Source organism: Triturus cristatus, chromosome 11 (genome assembly GCF_964204655.1).
Source record: "Triturus cristatus chromosome 11, aTriCri1.1, whole genome shotgun sequence".
Lineage (NCBI taxonomy): Eukaryota > Metazoa > Chordata > Amphibia > Caudata > Salamandridae > Triturus > Triturus cristatus.
The window spans coordinates 624,752,022-624,772,408 of NC_140594.1; the positions used below are offsets into that span (position 1 = coordinate 624,752,022).

At 48.4% G+C, this 20,387-nt stretch overlaps 1 protein-coding gene across 6 annotated transcripts in view; it reads right to left on the reverse strand.

Moving 5' to 3' along the window:
• The window catches only part of ANK1 (ankyrin 1), an 826,509-nt gene that overhangs the window by 69,206 nt on the left and 736,916 nt on the right, over positions 1 to 20,387 (reverse strand). Inside the window, exon 1 of one of the 6 annotated variants that reach the window (XM_085634056.1) lies at positions 6,462 to 7,222. The exons of the other annotated variants lie outside the window; for them this stretch is intronic. Within the exon in view, the coding sequence (XP_085490182.1) occupies positions 6,462 to 6,680 (219 nt within the window). The 5' untranslated portion in view covers positions 6,681 to 7,222. Of the gene's footprint in view, positions 1 to 6,461; positions 7,223 to 20,387 lie in introns of those variants that run through there. 6 annotated transcript variants of the gene reach the window in all.

Here is a 20,387-nt window from a genome sequence, read left to right on the forward strand (position 1 = left end):
AGTGAAAGCCTCACAAGGCGTAGTTTTCATCTAAACCACTGACAGGAACACTGGGCACTACTCGTGCAGGACAGCTTTGTAGAGCAGAAGGCACCCTCATTCACCCACCCCACGACCCCATTGGACCTCTGGGCACAGCTGTCTCACCTGAAAGGCACACCTGGCACATCCCTCTCACCTTATGCAATGCCCGGATAGATGCCTGGATGAAGATCTCTCAAATGCATTGGTTTTCTGCTGCAGCAATAGTACAGTGCCATCATCCCAAAATTAAATCTTTCCTGGTACAACTCTGCCACTTGCCCACTGCACAACTCTCTCATGTGTGTCCCTGGTGAGTGGGATTCTCGGCTCTGTGTGTCACTGACAGAAATCTCATCTCTAACCTGCACTAGTAAAGCCCCTATCCTGTCTTTGCAGGTTACCATCTGTTAATGCCCCACCTCCACTGCTCCCCACACTTCTCCCACTTCCACAACTATATAATCTTGTTTTTACCTACCAACAGAACATAGAGTAGTCATAATCTGTGATATAAGAAGCCCAATTCAACTCTGACATAATTTAAATATATATGCTCTGTCAAGTTTATTTACAAGAATAGGTTCAATGTGATAAAGTACCTCTACCCAGAAGAGCACTACTTTCAGAAAATTCCATAAAATATGAGTGTACCAGGGATCATTTTTCAGTTTGAGTAAAAGTCTGATCCACATATTAACAAAGCACCCTCTTAACCGAGTGAAAGGGAAGTCAAAAGTCTGTTTGGGTAACGGAAGCTGTGAGTGTAATTTTGCTCTAACATTCGTCCGGCACACTTTTTCCCATAATTTAGGGCATAGCTTGCCCTTTCACATTACAGGTAGACCTCAATATGGTAAAGTTTGTCTGTTGCCTTGTGTCTTCGTGGGCAGTCAGGCAGTGATTGGAGTCTATTGAGCACTCCTTCTCTTTCCTTTATTCTATTGGCCCTGGGACAGGAGAGACAAACAATTGATAAGGGAATGGAAAACAACTAGAAAGGGATTCGAGTTCAACACAAGTCTGAACAACTTTCTGATGCTTTTCTAGATAATTTTAGCGACTAGAAAAATGCCACAATTCACTTGTTTGTATTTAAGTAGCCCTAGGAGTGTTGAGAAAGTTGTTGTGCATCTCAGTTACGGGTCTAGTTCTATCTAATATTATTTGTAGTATCATTTGCATTATTCAAGGTTGGAAAAACCTGGGTTCCATTCAGCTGCCTGAACTTACTGTGGAGGCCCTTGACGATTTGAGGCTCAATTTCCATGCTCTAGATACACATATCCACAAATAGTCTTATCATGTGGGTGCCTTTCTTAGGTACAGCTGCTATTAGTGACATCCAAGGTCGGTGGGCATCGAAAGCTTCTGTCATGTTTTGGCTGAAGAGATTTATCTGCACACTGAAATGAGGCTGAGCCACTAGCTGTAGTGCTTTATTGATGTGCAATGTTTTCTCATGTTCAGCAAAACCAGATCTTTGAATAATTAGGGAAACTAGCCTTCAATATTTTCATTACTGTATATGTGGACATTATGTGCTGAAAAGTGACATTGCTCAGGAGGTCAGGAGCTCGTACGCCATCCCTTAAGATATTAAAGCTTTCCCTCGGTGCTATGGGTTTGTATCTGTTAACACACACAACCCACTAGACACAGAAGTTTGCACCCACTGGCAGCCCTGTTGTGACAGCCTCCGTTCTGCTTGTATTCTGTTATTCTCTCAGTGCACATGATATTGCATGTATTTCTGGAGTCCAGTGCAATGAAGGCTGCATAAATACTTATTTCCCAAGTGAAAGAGTATTTTCTATCAAATTCATATTGCGTTATACGTTTTTGAAGATGGATAACGTACGGGTGTTCATGGTCCTACTGTGGGAGGAGTAATCATCAGAGTATTGTTGTTGTCTGTGCTTCAAACACAGGCTTTTGCGGGCCTTCTGGCCTGCACAGATGCTTGCAGACTTCAACAAAGCAATATCCTTATGGCTAACAAGTCAAGTGTGTCTTATGGTTGGACACAGTCCAGGGTGGGGAAGGAATAATTCACAGCTGTAGTAGATTTAACTGGTCTATGGCAAGGCATGTTCATCATTGCAAGGTGTTCTTTGTTGGCTAGGTCTGCACTATACAACCTGTGATTTGTCTTCCTTACTTCCATGCTGGCACTGTGGGAGTTGGTCCTGGCCTTTGTTCAGGCCAGCATCAGTATGTGTATTAATATTGAATCTTTCAGTGGTGTCTTTCTGATCTCAGTGGACTAGCAATCTTCAATAATTAGTATGCATGTTGTGTCTTCATAGGAGAATTTATAAATGTTAAAATGTCCAATCAGCTTTCTCAACATCGTGGGAAAGTCATCAATTAATTTACTCCGTGCCTGACACTCCTGGGTGAAATATCATTCATAATCAGTGCATTTCTGAGTTTGATACTGAATTGATAGGCTTCAGCAGTCATTCATGAAGTGTGTACAAGTGCTCTAAGTGGGCGGTGTGAAAATGTAAATCAGACCCTCCAGTATTTCGCGATTTGCCTCGAAATCAGCACTTTTGTAAAAATGCCGCGATTTTTACAAAACTGCCTGCGAAATGGAAGGAATGCGTCTGGAATAGATTATTATCATATGAAATACCACTTTTTGTGGTATTTCATACGATAATAATCTATTTTTTGTTTGTTTTCAGTTGATAGCAAAGCATTACATGGCATAACATAACATAAATGACACTGTTATAGCAGAAAACGGATTTAAACTTTATGCTTATTAACAAAATCTGCCCCATTTCTTAGGCTCACGCTCTCCCCAACTTAATTATCCTCTTATCTAAATCCTTCATCCCCAGATAAGCAACATATTTTTATTTGAAAAAACACTCCTTCAGACTAGGATGCGATTTCTTCCTCATTCCAGGTTTCCGAGTTAAAGATCCCGAATGTAGTGTATTTGTGTTTGGAGTTAGTTTTGAGTAACTTTATACTGTTGAAGTTGTATACGTCACTTGGCTTCTGAGGGTAAGAGGAGAGGCCGTTGCCAGCAGAGCCCACTATGCATGCTTACCACCATCACCTGACAGTCTGGTCTTACTAAAGTGGCCAGTCTGGAAGTTTCAGGGACAATGAACTGGGCCACAGCGGAGTGTTCTCTGGTTCAATGTTATAAACATGGCGGGTATTGTGAGAGCAGCTCTCTGTCATGTTGCTCTGCCAGACTACATTCGTTTAGAGGGAATTCAGCATCTAGCAGAGTTTTTTAAAGGGTCGATTTTGCCACAGGATAATGTTTCAACCAGTGCAACACATGTTCTGTCCGGCGTGACTAAGAGGAGCAACTGACTCTGATGTTGAAAAGAAACACATTTTGAATCTCCTCCAGCATGTTCTCCAGTACATGATAAATAAAACAGAATTAAGAATCAGAAATGTCTTCTCCCTCGGGCGAAATGCGTGCAGTTAGCCCAGACTTTCTGTCCATGCTTATTTGGTTGGACTTATTTGCTTTTTAAGCAGGCGCTCTGCTTTCAGTATTTTGTTCAGTTGCCCTTTAAATCTTTTGAACCAAGGAGCTCTTTTTTTTCAGTTTCTCCATTACAATTTTCCCATAGGTGTGGAAAAGTTTCAGGAGGATGGTGGGGGAGAACTGATTGGTATAGTAACTTATAGGCCCTTCAGGCAATAATTTATTGTGTTACTTCATTCTATTTAGTTGTTGACCTGCCCCACTGTTATTGGTGCCTTACCTGCTCCAGCTTTACCTAACAGCTTGGAAGTTGAGGGGTAATTCTAGAAATGTTGCTCTTTAGATTCAGTTGTCCAGACAACCATCAATAGTGTCTAGATGTTCTCGCCATATGACACTTTTTGCTACTTGATGTCAAGTGAAAGGACTGCATTTCTATTCCTTAAATCCATATAATACATTGGAGTGGCTACATTTAACAATGGTTGAGGGCACCCATTCCTCTACTGCAGCCCAGAATGAGGTTAAGCTGTCTAGTGGCACTCACCAGTGCTGTGGGCCCTGGTATCCAAACATTTTCAAGAGTTGCTCGTAGCACCGATTTCAGCCCTGTGAAGAGGAGAATGAGCTTGCCTGAGTTGTGGCTTTCACTCACTCTGGCCCTATGGCAAACACTCCTCTTGGCCCATAGGTGTAGCACATTCTGGACGGGTCCAGGAGGCAGCGGTGCCCCAGCAGGGGTGCATACATGGGTGCTAGAACACCCCAGGGAGAAATAGGCCCCCCCCCTCTCACGAGGTGCAGATTGGACACTTTAAACATGCCTATTTCACAGTGGAGTATTTGGGTAAATCAGCTTACATTGATTTAAGGCTGAAAAGGAATGATTACGAGTTAAATAAAGTGCCGCAATAATGCAGCAAAATTTCAATTTTTGTGCCGCTAAATTTGCAAATCTATGCCGCAATATCCTGGGGGGGTCTGGTAAATGGTATTTACTCGCATTTAGTGTATCGGAAGCCTCCTTCAGTCCTGTTTTCTTCCTCAGGCTACCATTGCTCCCAGGAAGTGCCTGTCTGGGTGATGGAGCTGGTTTTGCATCTAGGCTCCTGAGGTGTGAAAGCCAGAGAAGAGCGGACTCAACTGAAACGTATTATATTCTGTTACTATCTGAAGGCCAATCTTTCTTGTTCTCATGATCAGTTTAGGATCCTGCTTGCATTGTGTTGTATTCGATAGGTAACGTTGACTAGCAACTTGTGTTTGCTAAAGAATACATCTGGGTTTGGCTCTAGTTCGAAGCGCTTGCTCCACTTACTAGTGATGAGGGAGCATCTGGCTGTTTGAATCGGTTTCTCACTGATTATTCTGTTTTAGCCAAAAAACTCTTTTAGAATCTTATTGGCATATGAACAGATTTAATTGACATTGGCATTTTTTACACGGCAGAATGGAAGGACAGAGCTGTGGTAAAGAAACTTCAGAAACATGTTCATCATCGCCGCAGTAGATAGGAATTTTCACACATTCCAGTCAATGAGAAAAACCTGGTTGCTTGTTACCCGAAAATGCCTATTTTGGTTGATTTTGACTCCAAAGGGCCCAAACTGGATGAAACGCTTTTATTGAGTCCTAAATTTAGCAAATAACCTTTTTGTGATTCGTGTTTATTAAAAACACTTCCACAAGAGACTTCATTCTGGAAACAGAAGTTGACCATTTAAGCTGTCAGGGAGAGGGAAGGGTGGTATTTTGAGCATGGCACTGTAATGAAGATCCACATCTGACATACACAAACACCTGTTCCCTTCCATCCTTTGCGGCCAGTGGGTCTGTAATGTACATATCATATAAAACATAATGCCTCAATCTAACAAATGCAGGGGGCTTGTATAGAGGGGTTTCCAGCGTTATACCCAGCCTCTCCCTCTCACGCCCGTCATACATCTGTCCGCACTTTCAGCCAAAGCTGCCTCTCTCCAGTAAGATGGTCCTGATTTTCACGAACACAGAGTAACAACTGTGTGAATATGTTTTTTTTTTTCTTTCTTAAAAATCCATTCTGCTAAATGTTTGGAACAAGTTTATATAGTTGAAGAGTGGTACATAATCAAGCAATACGCATCCTACCTCACATGTGAAGAAACAGCTTTTAGTATCACCACATTCAAATGTACTCATCTTAATTTTGGAATCAGTAGACCAGTGTTTTAATCCCGGCTTTAGCATGTTACCAAAAATTGTGTAAAAGGAACATAACGGTGAGGTTGGATTGCAGGGCTCTTGTTATTTGGGCCTTGTTTGTTACTGTGTCCCTTCTGCTCCTTTCTCTGATGACCCCTCTATAATTTGGCAAAATCTCTGCACTGCCCAACCTTCATCACCATAAAGCCATCATTGGAGTCCTGTCTCATGACCCGCCCTCCTTGACGGTAGCAACACTGTGCCATACTGCCATCGGGTCAAGTTGACCTCAGTGTGCTTCCAACTCATTATCCAATTACAGTTCACTGAGCTCCGATTTCTGTAGGTTGACGCGGACCATGGAATGAAACCCCGGCCTCAAGTCACCACTGAGTATCAGTGTGTGCCTTCTGCTAAGCACGCCGCCATCTGATCTCTGGACAGCCGCCGCCACTTTACCAGCCTGACAGTCATGTGTTCCTCATCATCCTGCCCAGTGCCCACTGCTCGCTGAGCCACCTGATTTACTTCTTAATACTGTAACAATGTAGCCTATGCCACAGAACTTAAATTGCCATGGTAACCCCATATTCGGCCTCCTCAATCTAATAAAGTTTACCCACCCCCTCGATCTCTCCAAAACTTTCCACTGCACTTCCCCACTGGTGTTATCATTGTGTTTTTGTTTTTAGTGCCCTCCTCCCACACGGAGTCTGGACCAACTTGTCAGAGGGGTATCTTCATTCTTGGGGTCTCCGCTCTCCCCCAGACTCGGATCCCGCCTCCGTACCGTGACAATGACCCGGCGCCGGACCACCCTCGTCGTCATGGTGTCCTCGTCATCGGTCGCGCCCTCGCTCTCGCCGAGCTCCTTGTCCAGCTCCTGGTGCACGCGCTTGAGCACGAAGCGCACCGAGCCCTTGATGATGTGCAGCACATTCTGGCAGCTGACCAGGAAGAAGCCCAGCAGGACCAGGCTGACCAGCAGCTCCGTGAGGAAGCCCAGCATGCTGTCGACGCTCCTTGGGGCTCGAGGTCCCCTGTTCACGCGCGCAGGTCACCCCGCATCCCTCTCGAACACCCAGGCGCGAGCACCAGACTCGACAGAAGCAGCGGTCCAGGCCTGCTCAGCCTGTCTGGGTACAGGAAGGTAATCCAAGCCCGGCAGCGGCTCCGACTGAGCCCGTTTCGGCTGTGGGACGGCTCTCGAAGCCCGCGTCCTGGGCAGCTGTAACTTTAGCCTTGAACAGCAGCTGCCTCGCGTCAAAGTGTCCGTCACGCGGCATCTCTCATGGACACCTGCTCCTCCCCCATTATCCACCACCAACAGCGAACAAAATGTAACCGCAACAAGAATGGCCGGGAGCAGAGCCTGCGGGTGCAGAGCAGCTCCCTTGAGAGCGAAGCCTGCAGCCCTTCTTCCAGAATCGCCGGCTGTGTTGCTTTCAAGAGTGCGAGCCAAACCTGCCCCCTAATCTGTAGCCCAGTGGGTGGCGACGCAATCAGATCCCCGCGCGACCTCTGTCAGCTCGGTCTACAGCAGACAGTGGCAAGGCGTTATCGACAGGTCAGCGCCTCTCAAAGTAGGTCGCTTGTTTGCACGTGTGAAGTGCACGCACGTGATATGCTTACCATTAGTGGCGCTTTCATGTGCGGCGTTACTCCTGGTTCTTGCATTCTTTCATACCCCACTGCTGATTTTGTTTTAGAGTAGTTTAATCAGAGAACCCCCCCCAACAGAAAACCCCCAAACGTCCAATGCTTACCTTTAGTGGTGCTTTCATGTGCGGCGTTACTCCTGGGTCTTGCATTCTTTCACACCCCACTGCTGATTTTGTTTTAGAGTAGTTTAATCAGAGAACCCCCCAACAAAAAACCCCAAAACGTTCAAAGAGTACTAAAGAAAGATTATTTTTGGGAGATTTGGTAATCAAATAATTAAAGTTTGGAGGCATAGTCGCAAAAGGTCAGTACTTATACACATCTATGGTATTGCAAAAAGGAATAACAAGTATCCGAAGGATAAGGGTTTGGGGGTCCAGGGTAGGGCAGAAATATGAAAAAAACACGATAGAAGTTTAAACGACAAAGATTTCAGTGGCGAGCGGTGGCCACTGTTAAAATAAGAGAAAGAAACACCAACCACCCTTTAACAATATTCTCCTAGAAACGCATTTTTTACATCAATGTAAATTCAACCTTATAAACGCCATCCATTTTGTACACTACTAAGTATGTCCTTCCATGTTGGTAATCATAAGAACAGAGGCAACGGACAAGAGAGACCACACCTGATCTACGTTCCCAAAAATACAGCTCACCCAAATATTTTAAAGTGTGTGCACATACCACAAGCACCTGCTGCCAAGGTGCATATACAAAAAGGTTTCAAATAGTAAGAGAGAAACGTAGCAATGCAGCATATCAAATAACAAGAATGAATAAGAGGAGAGAAACACCCCAATGAAACAAGTAAGCTTTGTGCGATTCTTGTTTTTATTTTCTTTTTCTTAAAAAGTATCACACATATGTGATGAAGACAGCCAACGCGTTTCGTCCATAACAATGGTCTTCTTCAGGGCAAAAATAGTCACTGAAGGTACTCAGCCAACTATGCAGAGTCAAGAAGTGTAATTCAAATGGTCTGTGAAAATAAGCTTCCAAAATATTAACTAGCTGTATGTATCATGGGCAGTGTCTTTCCTTGTGGTCCCGTTTACCACTACAGGACTGGCAATAACGAGCAACAGTAACCCCCAAATGAGGTAGTGCTGATGATGAAAGGTCAGGCCATTAAGCCCTATAGGACACTTAAATAGGTGTGCACGCCACTATGAACCGTCCACTTCACTCGAATGAACAAGTTACTTACCTTCTGTAAAGATATATCTGTAAGAGACATATATTGGTTATAGATTCTTTACCTTAGAATTACCCCCAGGCGTCAGACTGAATCCGGAGAATTTTTTCTCAGCAGCACCCCTGCGTGTCGGTAGGTGGCGTCGGTCGACTCCGCGTTGGCATTGTGATCGCCGGAATGATGCCGCAGTTTCTACTTAGACGCCACACCTGCGCGGTGACGTCAGTTCTTTTACACAACATTCCACGCCAGAAGCGCAGAGCCATGCAAGACACTGACCACTGGTGCAAAAAACTAGGGCCCTGAAAGAAAGTCCCTTACTCTAGAAGTCAGTTCGCAGAACGGGGAGGATGGGTGTGGCGGTTAGGAATCTATACCTAATATAAGTCTCTTATAAATATATTGTTACCGAAAGTAAGTAACTTATTCATCTGAAAGAGACTATTAGTTATAGATTCCTTACCTTAGAATAGATACCCCAGCAATACCAACCCGAGGTGGGTATGCAAACTAAGTTCACACCAGAAAGTCCTGGAGAACTGAACGGCCAAAGAGCCATCTCGCTGGACGTGACTATCCAGGCAATAATGCTTAGTGAAAGTGGGCCGTGATGCCCACGTGGCTGCCTGTCACATGTCACTGAGGGGGACTCCACGTCCCACAGCAGTAGTGGCTGCCGTCGCCCTGGTGGAATGGGTGCGCAGCCCTACCAGAGGCTCCTTTTTTCGCCAGGGAATAACAGATTTTAATGCAAAGGATGATCCATCGAGAGATGGTTCGATTTTGCACGGCCCGACCTTTCTTGGCGCCCACATAGCCAACAAAGAGTTGATCGTCCACCAGGAATTGTATTGTGCAATCCAGATAAAACGATAATGCATGTTTTGGATCCAGACAGTGGAGTATCTCCTCCTCCTTGGAAGGATGCGGGGGCAGGAAGAAGGTGGGCATAGTGATGGTCTGTCCAATGTGGAAAGAGGTAACCACTTTGGGAAGAAAAGAAGGTCTAGTCCAGAGGACAACCTTGTCCGGATGGACTGCAAGGAAAGGAGGTTTATCACCCAGCGAGCAGAGGTGATGGCAACCAGAAAAGCAGTCTTTAAAGTTAAGAGTCTGAGACGACAATTATGTAGTGGCTCGAAAGAAGCACACATGAGGTAAATCAAGACAAGATTTAAGTCTCACTGTGGGATTACGAAAGGATTAGGAGGAATAAGGTAAGTAATACCCTTAACAAATCTATTCACAATAGGGGACTTGAAAAGAGAAGGCTGATCAGGAATGCGAAGAAAGGCAGAAATTGCCGAAATATAGCCTTTAAGAGTGCCCAGAGCAGAGCCCTGCTGGGCCAAGGAAAGAATGAAGAGAACCTCTGAAAGAGAGGCAGAAAGTGGATCCACAACCTTTGCTGCGCACCATGTCACAAATTTGTTCCATCTACAGGCGTATACCGTTTTGGTGGAGGGACGCCTGGCTGCCAAGATAACGTTACAGACTTCGGGAGGAATGTCGAAAGCTGTCAACTGTTGCCGCTCAATCTCCACGCAGGGAGCTGGCGGTTGGACAGGTTGGGGTGGAGGAACATCCCCTGCTGCTGCGACAACAGATCCTCCCGAAGAGGCATTCTGATCGATAGGATCGATGGCCATGTTCAAGAGCTCGGGATACCAGACTCGTCTTGCCCAATCTAGAGCCACAAGAATGAGTAGGGCCCGGTCGCCCTTGATCTTCCTCAGCATTCTGGGCAGAAGTGGTATAGGCGGACATTTGTCAGGTTTTGTTGAAGATGTGGGTGGCCTGGACTACTCACAATCCGGGTTCAGGCCAAAACACAGTACAGAGTCTACTCTTCTGTCTGTGGTAGACGACCTACATATGCTTCAAGATAGAGGTTACTCTGTAATCTTAGTTTTGCTTGACTTGTCAGCAGCGTTCGACACCGTGTCACATAACATTCTTGTTGACCGGCTGTCGAACATGGGAGTGAAGAACAAAGCCCTTGCCTGGCTGAGAAGCTTTCTTACTGGCCGTACCCAGACTGTCACCATGGGTACTTACCGTTCCAGGGAAGTAGAAATCACGAAAGGGGTGCCACAGGGCTCCTGTCTGAGCCCTACACTCTTTAACATCTATGTGGCTCCCCTGGCAAGAGTGATGCGCAAATTTGGTTTTATTCCCGTGTCTTATGCTGACGACACGCAGCTCCTCTTCCCTTTCAAAACCCTCACGACGGAAATTAAGAACTCTTTCTCGGCAGGCATGAAGGCTGTAGGACAATGGATGTCCTCTAATTACCTACAATGCAATGTCAGCAAAACAGAGATTATGTTGTTTGGAGGAGCCAAGGTACTGTGGTCCCCCGATTGGTGGCCCCCCGATCTGGGTATGGTTCCTGAACCGAAGCAGGTTGTTAAAAATCTGGGGATACGTCTTGACCAGGATTTAGTGTTAAGGCAGCATACCAATTATATCACAGGTATATGCTTCCACACTATTGGCCTGTTGCGTAAGATTCTTCCTTTGTTGCCGGATTCTTCCAGAAGGACCCTGGTGCAGGCTCTTGTCCTAAGTCGGCTGGATTACTGTAATGGCCTGCTCCTCTCAGCAAATGAGGGAGTGTTGGCCAAACTACAGGTGATCCAAAATACAGCAGCTCGACTGGTCCTTAATGCCCCTCCTAGAACAGCGTCTAAACCTCTTTTGGAAAAACTGCATTGGCTGTCAATCCGTCAACGGACTAAGTTTAAAATCTGTTGCCTGATCCACAAAAGTATAAATGGCCAAGGTCCCCTGTATTTGGAAAACAAATTTATTCCTTACACTCCTACCAGGACCTTGAGATCCAGCAATGGTTATCTGCTGGTAGTGCCCCGTGCCAAAAAAGCTAGACATGGGGGTAAAGCATTGTCAGTCGTGGGACCTACACTGTGGAACAGTCTACCACAAACTTTAAGACTATGTCCCGAACACTTGCAATTCAGGAAACAGCTTAAAACTTTGTTGTTTAAAAGTGACATCTAAGCCGGCTCTCCCTGTCTACTAATGATCAGCTGAAACCTGTTCCAAAGCGCAGAGATACTCCATTGGAGTCGATTCTAGCGCTATATAAACCCGCAAATAAATAAATAAATAAATAAATAAAGGAGTATAGAAGACCGCAATTCCACTCGCGCCGAAAAGCGTCACCGAGCGAGGCGCCTTTGAAATGCTAATGCGCAGAACTGCCGACATTGCACGTTCCCTTCGGTGGCGAACAGATCTAACCAAGGCTCTTCTCACTTCTGAAAGAGACCTTGCACCACCTCCTGCTGGTACAGGGACTCGCTCGATAGCTCCCTTGGCCAAGAGAGCTGTAACTTCCTGATGGAGAAGGGCCAAATGATCCTCTAACATGCGATGGAGTGTTGGTGGCATGGATGATGGGGTAGTCTCGAAGGGGAGGGAGTAGCCCCTCGGATTATCTGCAAAACCCACATGTTCGACGTGATGTTGTGCCAGTGGGGGAGGTGATGGCGGATCCTGCCGCCCACTGGCAACTGGTGGCCCCGAAAGGTCGAACTAGGAAGATTTAGAAGCTGAGGCAAAGGGGGAACCGGTGGACAGGCCCACCCGATGGCCCCCAGACCCACGGTGCTGGGTCCCATGTCCCCGGCCGTGCAGAGGCTGAGCAGCTTGCGTCGGCCTGTGGCCCTGGGTGGAACGTGGTGGGGCAACTCTTTCTTAGCCATGAAAGGGGCGAAAAGCGGACTGAACGGGGCGAGAGGTGGCAGCGAGGCACAAGGATCTGGCCGTGGCCCTGGAGTCCTCGAAGCGCTTGAGGGCATTGTCCGCCTTGTCGCCAAACAGGTAACGGCTATCAAAGGGCATGTCCAAAAGGGTCGAATGGACATCCCCGGAAAAGCCAGTGGACCTCAGCCAGGAATAGCGTCTCAAGGCTACTAACGTAGAAATCGTTCTACCTAGCGAGTTGGCGGTATCCAGCCCACACCGAATGGCGAATTTCGCTGAGTCTCTACCCTCTGTGACCGCACGGGAGAGTACAGGCCGGGCCTCCTCTGGGCACTGTGGCAGCACTTGCGCAACCGTGTCCCACACAGAGTGGGTGTAGCGGCCCAAGAGATATGTAGTGTTCACCGAACGCAGTCCTAAGCTGGCGGAAGAACACATCTTCTTCCCAAGATGGTCCAGCTTCCTGGATTCCCTATCTGGGGGAGCAGTAGAGAACGCACCTTTGGATGTTGAGGCTTGGACCCCCAAGCTCTCAGAGTAGGGTGTTGGGAGAGGAACATTGGGTGGCCCGGGGCCAGTCAGTGTGGTCGGGCAATCATCCTATCCACAGGAGCCCCTGTGCTGGGCTTTACCAGGTGCCCAGAAGGATGTCTGTGAGGGCCTCATTGAACGGCAGCAGGGGCCCCGAAGGGGCTGCTGCCGGCTGAAGGACCTCAGTCAGGAGGTTAGTCCTGGCTGCCACCATAGAAAGCCCAAGGCCTCAGCCGCACTAGGCAACACCACAGCCTAGGAGGCTCCCTCCTCCATGGCCATGGTAGGGGGAGAAAGTATACCAAGGTCTGGTGAGGTATACAGACCACTGCCCTCAACCAACTCCTCTCTCCAGTCCGGCTCTTCCAGCTGGTCTGCCAGAGGGTAAACAGACCCTTCCAGTCCTCCTCACCCTCCTCTGGCTGCCACTCAGGGCACAAAGAAACGCCAGGATAGAACAGTGGTACAAAAGTATCTACTGGTCCGGCGCCGTGTCTAAGTCGAGGGGGAGGCCGGGGGTCGACACCAACCGGGGACACAACCAGCGTCGGAGGTGGCAGAGGCGTCCTCAGAGGAATCAGCACCGGGGGAGGTGTCATGAGGTCAACCGTCGCCAATCCGGATCCAGGCCTGGATCCTGGGGGCCCTGCGGCACCGGAGCTGCCTTCATCGAAGGCCTAGAGCCCCCAGACAAGTCCGCAGGGACCGAAGGCGCGCCGGTGGAGTCAGGCTATCCAAAGATGGAGTGGAGGGCTTCGTAAAATTCATGAAGCTGGGCAGGGGACGCTCCGGCTCCCAGGAAGGGAGGGAGGCTCAGAGCCGTCCCAGCAGGCTCCACTGATGGTGCCGAAGGACGACGACCTTCTGCGTCCCATGCCGCATCGGCCGACGGACGGTGAGAAGGCGAAGAGCGACGGTGCTTCTTCGCCTTCTTGTGCTTCGACTTACCTGATGACGAAGACTTCGAGGAGGAATAATGGTGGTGACTCCGCGACCTGCTTCTCGACCGGTACCTCAAGCGGCATGTAGCTGACTGCCGGGCCTCCAGAAGCTTTTGGGACCGCTCCCGCAAACACTTCGGGTTCATGGCCCAACAGTCGGAGCACGAATTTGGGTCGTGGTCGCGGTCCAGGCACCAGAGGCACACGAGGTGTGGGTCCGAGACCGACATCAATTTGTGACAGGAGTCTCGAGGGTGAGCCATCCGGAAGTGATCTCTTCTTGACAATTAGCACAGAGTGTGTGGATATGTGCCGAATGCGCTCGGGGACTCAACAGGTGACACCGTGACAACCATCACTCGCAGAGCGGTGGACCTGAGACCAAACAATGACTGGGCAGCTGGTCTCAGCCGATTCCTTCGGCTCTAAACTAGACACTCTGCTCCAGGCAGTGGAAAAGATAGGTACCACCTTGGAACAGACGCGATTGAAGCTGCGTGAACCCCCTTCCACAATAGCATGGACTCACTCACTATTGGTATGGGCATGAGCTGAAAGCGCTGCACTGCATCGGAAGGACACCCTGGGATTGCACAAAATCCCGATCGCCACCAAGTGGGACGCCATATTGAAGGACTTTCAAATTGACCGACACCCAGACTCCGACCACTCAGCCGCCACAGATAAGGTAGAAGTGCCAGTTACAGTGCCTCAAGACAACACATAACTAACATGCACAGAGGACAAGGTGTTAGGCTGCCTCCTTGCGATGCTCCAAGGTCCAAGGGGCCACTTGAGGGATAACGTGCATGCTACTATAAGTTTACTAAGAGTCGGCAGGGAGCTAGGAGCGGGCCAGAGTGACCCGAGTTGGGCAGAGTTAAAACACTATCCTCTCCTATCACCACACTGCCCCTGTCGCCCGCCATTGCCAATAACCCCATTGCCAGATTCCCCTCTCCTCTGCAACACATGATTTAGACCCCACGCTGACAACACCACAAGCACTACTATGAGAACCAGTGCCCTATGATCCTGAGCCAAACAGGTAATGTAAACGCCCCTATAGGAGCTTGCTATGCCACATGCTGCCCCCCTAGTTGTGGCACCTTGCCTCATTCGTATAACTACCATATATGCTCTTTCTTATGTATTGTTGATGTAAATATTGCAAGTATTACTGCAGAAATGTCAACCCATACCTTGTACCTGTATTGTTTCAAACAAAAAACAAACTCTAATTTGTCGTTGAAGAATAAAAAAAAGTACTTTAAACAAAGCACGATCTAAAAGGAAAAGGGTACTCTTCTGCACAGCTTTGCCTTTTTTTGACCCAGGAAACCGCACAAAGAGCTGATCGTCCACCTGGTGGTCTTTAGTACGATCTATGTAGAAGCTCAGCACTCTCTCGGTGTTCAAACAATGGAGTCTCTCCTCCTGTGAGATGGACCATAGAACGCCAGCTGGGTGATGATTTGACTAACGTGGAATGGAATCACAAATTTTGGCAGAAATTATGCCTGAGTCCGCAGAACCTGTTTGGGAAGAAGGTGGTATGGTGGATTACACAAACAGCCTGAAGCTCACTGACCTGGGGTGCAGAGGTAATGGGAATGAGGAACACAGTCTTGATAGTAAGTAGCCGTAAGGGGCAGCTATGAAGTGGTTCAAACAGAGTGCACATCAAGTAATTAAGGACCAGATTAAGGTCCCATTCGGACACCACAAAAGGAAAAGGGAGAAACATGTGTTGAAGCCCTTTCAAAAATTGCATCACAACTGGTAACAAACAAGAAGGGCTGATCTGGAAACCGCCAGAAGTCCCAAAGCACCGGAAGATAACCTTTAACAGCGACCAAAGCAAAACCTTGCTGAGCAAGAGACCAAACATACAAGAGAACGTCAGTTAATTTGCAATAGAGGGGTTCAATTTGCATGTGCCACACCAAACCACAAATTTGTTCCAACAACAGGCTTATACAGTTTTAATTGAGGGATGCCTGGTTGCCAATATGACATTAACCACCTCTGACGAAAGGTCAAAGGTGTTCAGCTTTCGCAGCTCAATCTCCAAGCATGAAGGTGTAAGGTTGTGAAGGCTTGGTGCAGAAACCTGCCCCATTGCTGCAACAGCAGATCTTCTCCGGAGGGGCAGCCTGAAAAGAGGACAGATGCTCCAGCCAAGAAGCTCTGGATACCAAACTCCTAGTACCAAATCAGAAACCACTAGGATCACTTGGGGCAAGGTCATTCCTGATCTTCCTGAGAACTCAGGGCAGGAGTGGTATTGGTGGGAAGGCATACAGGAGTCCCAAAGTCTACGTGGGACTGGATTGATCTCTGAGTGAGAGATGCCTTGAAAATTCCAAGGCACAGAATTGCTGACATTGCAGGTTCTCAGCTGTGGCGAACAGATCTACACAAGGTTCTCCCTATTCACGGAAGAGAACTCTCACCACCTCCAAATGTATCTGCTACTCATGATCTGCTAGGTCGTGATGGCTAAGCTCGACTGCCCTGGCATCCAAAAATCCTGTCAGGTGGTTTACAACCAGCAAATTTCTGTGAAAGTAGTGGTCCAGCCACTTACAAAGATGCAAGGCCTTCTGGCACAGCATCCGTAACCCTACCCCACACTGTTTGTTGAAGTACCACATGGTAGTGATGTTGTCCGTAAGCACCTGAACCAGCCTCCCCTTGATGGACAAAAGAAGGGCTTTCAGTGCCAAGCAGATGGCCCTTAGCTCTAGAAGGCTGATATGGAGCTGGAACTCCGCCCAAGACCAAAGGCCTGTGATCTCCACCTCTCCCAGATGCCCGCCCCAGCCCAGAAGAGATGCATTGGTCACTACTGTCAGCTCTGGGTGGGGAAGGGAGAGAGGTCTACTGCAGGCACAATTGCAGTCCAGAAATCACCACTGCAGATCCTTTGCAGTCTCTTCTAAAATCTGAATGTGGTCAGAGAGGTCCCCTTGACGTTGGGCCCACTGGGACTTCAGATTCCACTGCAGTGCCCGCAACTGCCACCTGGCATGCTTGACTTCTAGGATGCAGGAGCCCATTAGTACCAGCAGCCTCAAAGTCAACCTTATTGAAATCCCAAACCGGCATTGTGTGAATGTTCTGGACTCTCTTTCCCAGAGGAAAGGCACAAAACCAAACCGTGTCCAGAATAGTTCCGATAAAGGGGAGCTGTCTCAGAATGAGTCAGATGTGACTTGGACAAGTTGATCATGAACCCCAAAGATGACAGGAGGTTCACTGTAGCAAGCCCGCTTTCAACAACCAGTCATGGAGGTAGGGAACGATTGGCACCTCTGAAGATGTGCTGCCACCACCGCCAACACTTTCATGAACACCAGAGGGGCACTTGTGAGGCCAAAAAAGAGCAGAACAAACTGAAAATGCTCCTGTCCCTCCATGAACTGCATATGATGTCTGTAGGCCAGCAGGATGGGTATATGAAAATAGGCATTATGCAGGTCCAATGCTACCATCCAGTTTCCAGGGTTGAGGGCAAACAAGACCTGGGCCAATGTGACCGCTCTGAATTTCTCCTTTTGGAGGAAGGCATTGAAAGAGTGTAGGTCTTATATAGGGAGCAGGCCTTCATCTTTCTTGTGCACCAGAAAGTAGAGGGAATAGCAACCACAATGTACTTCTGGAGCAACCACCCTCTCAATAGCCCCTTTGGTCAAAAGGACTTGCACTTCCTCCTGCAAAATGGGAGATAGTCCTCTGTCAGTCACGTGGGGGGGGGGGAGGGGTGGGGGGGTGGAAGGAGTGGCGAGGAAGAAAGGAAAGGTAAGGCATGGACCCTGCGAACAATGTGTAGAACCCTCTTGTCCGAAGCTACTGCCTGCCAGACTAGGTAGAATCAGGGGATTCTGCCTCCCACCAGGTAGCTGTGCTCCTGTAAGGACTTGCTAAAGAAGTTTCGCAGGTGGTGCTGTGGGGGGGGGGGGGGAGGGTTGGAGGGGGATTTGGTTAGGGGGTGGCAGACTGAGAGACTTGTGACCTTGACCACAGAGGCCATGGGCACCACGACCACAGCAAAACTGCTGGGTTCCGTGTGGTGGCTGGACAGGCTGGCGGTATGGAGCACCGCAGCCAAAGCCACAAAAACGAGCTGTGGCACTATTGCAGGTGGCAAGGTAGAGTAGAAAGGCCCAGAGAGCATGTTACAGCAATGTTCTCAGTTAAACGCTCTAATTTTGAATCAGCCTTATACCCAAACAGGCAAGTCTCATTGAAGGGAATGCCCATCAGGGAGGACTGAACATTGCCTGAGAACCCATGGCCACAGCGGTGTCTATAGCACGTCCGATGGAATCAGTGGTGTCAAGCCACAATGAATCATGAACTTGGCCATATCTCAGCCTTCTTAAATTGCCTGAGTGAGAACAGGCCAAAGATCTTCGGGTACATCAGGGAGCACTTGTGCCACCGAATCCCAAAGGGCTTGGTAGTAACGGCTCAACAAGCATCTGGCATTAACAGATCTGAGAGCCAGACTGGCGGTTGAAAACACACGTTTGCCAAACGTTTCTACCAGTTTAGATTCCCTGTCAGGGGGAGTGGTAGGAAAAGTGTTAGCATATGAGCAACTTGTGGAAACTTGCACTACTGGTCTGTCGGGCCAAGGGTGCTATGAAAGAAAAACAGGGTCACCTAGAGCAGGGGATGGGGCCTGACAATATGTCAATTGACTAGGGGTCCGGGGGAAGGTTTGGTCCACACCACAATATGGTATCAGTATCTCGTTAAATGGAAGAAGGGGCTCAGAAGATGTTTGTCCCAGGTGGCGATCTTCCACCAAGACATTGGTATGCACCTCCATGGTGAGGTGTTGGAGGTCAAGGACTTTCTATCACCATGGCATAGGAAGCAGATTCCTCTATGGCAGGTCCAGGGGGTGAGAGGAGACCCATTTCAGGGGAGGTATTGAGACCACTAGCCTCCTGTAGGTCCTCGTACCAATTATTATCCTGATATAGTTGAGCAAACTTATCACCTGCGTCATAGTCATTGTCCAAGTCTGTCTCAAAAGAACAAGTTACTTACCTTGGGTAACACCTTATCTGGTAGAAACTATATCTAGCCACAGATTCCTTACCTTTGAATTTCCCAGGCATCAGACTGGATTCAGAAGATTTTTTGTGAGCAGTAGGTGGCGTCGTTCAGCTCTGCGTGCATTGTCATCCATGCTGGAAGTAACATCTGCTGCACCTAGGCGCGCTGACATCAGTTTCTTTTCACGACTTTCCACGCCAGAAGCGCAAAGTCATGAAGAACACAGACCACTGCTGTGGAAAACAAGGGCCCTGAAAGGGATCGACCCTGCCCCGAGAAATCCATTCGCAAAGCAGGGAGGATGAGTGGGTTGGTAAGGAGTCTGCGGCTAGATGTAGTCTCTACCAGATAAGGCGTAACCGAAGGTAAGTAATTTGTTAATCTAATAGAGACTTCTAGCCGCCGATTCCTTATCCTTGAATAGATACTCAAACCATACCATTCCAGGCGGTGTATCTTTGGAGCAGTTTCAAACATGGAAGTCCAGCAGGACCAAACGGGCAAAGTGCCAAACCCTATGACCGGACTGTCCAGATAGTAATGTTTGGTGAACGTGAGCAAGGGAGCCCACGTTGCTGCCTGGTGTATGTCCCATACCTCACGAAGAGTTGGTCATCCACCCGGAACTCTCATGTGCGGTTAAGGTAGAACAACACCGCTCTTTTTAGGTCAAGTCACTTCTCTTCTTTAGAGGGATGTGGAGAAGCATAAAAAGTAGCCAGAGTGATGGATTTGCCTACGTGAAATGGGGTAACTATTTTCGAGAGAAAGGAGGCCCTTGTGCGAAGCACCAGTTTGTCAGGACTGATAAGTAAGGCGGCATAGATAACAAGAGGATCGATGGCCATGCTCAGTAGCTCGGGATACCAGATTCTCCGTGTCTAATCTGGAGCCAGAAGGATGACTTGGGCCTAGTCGTTCTTGATTTTCTTGGGATCTCTGGGCAGGAGTGGTATGGGCAGAAAGGCATATAGGAAGCCTGTGCTCCACTCAAGACAAAAACTGCCTCCGGGCAAGAGCCGCATTCGAAACTCCAATGTGCAAAACTGCTGACATTGCACATTCTCTGCAAAGGCGAAGACATCTACCCTCAGAGGTACTCTCATCTACAGACCCCCGGGATCACGCACACAATTCAGCGAAGCCATCGCAGACTTCATCAGCCCGCTTGCCCTCACCTCCTCAGACTACATCCTCCTAGGGGACCTCAACTTCCACCTGGAAAACAACAATGACAACAACACCACCACCCTGCTAGACAACCTCGCCAACCTCAGACTCAAGCAACTAGTGAACACCCCCACCCACTACGCCGGCCACGCGCTTGACCCCGTCTTCTCCTCCAGCAACCACATCTCCTTCAGCCACTCCACCAGACCACACTGGACAGATCACAGCTGCGTCCACTTCAACTTCAGGAAAACCACGACCCACCACCACCCGCAACAGGCTTCCCGAAGATGCTGGAGCAAGATCACCACCGACCAGCTCACCACTTCCCTGAGCCAAAATCCTTCTGCCAACACTACGGACTCCAACGAAGCAGCCCGTAACCTCACACAGTGGCTCACCAACTGCGCCG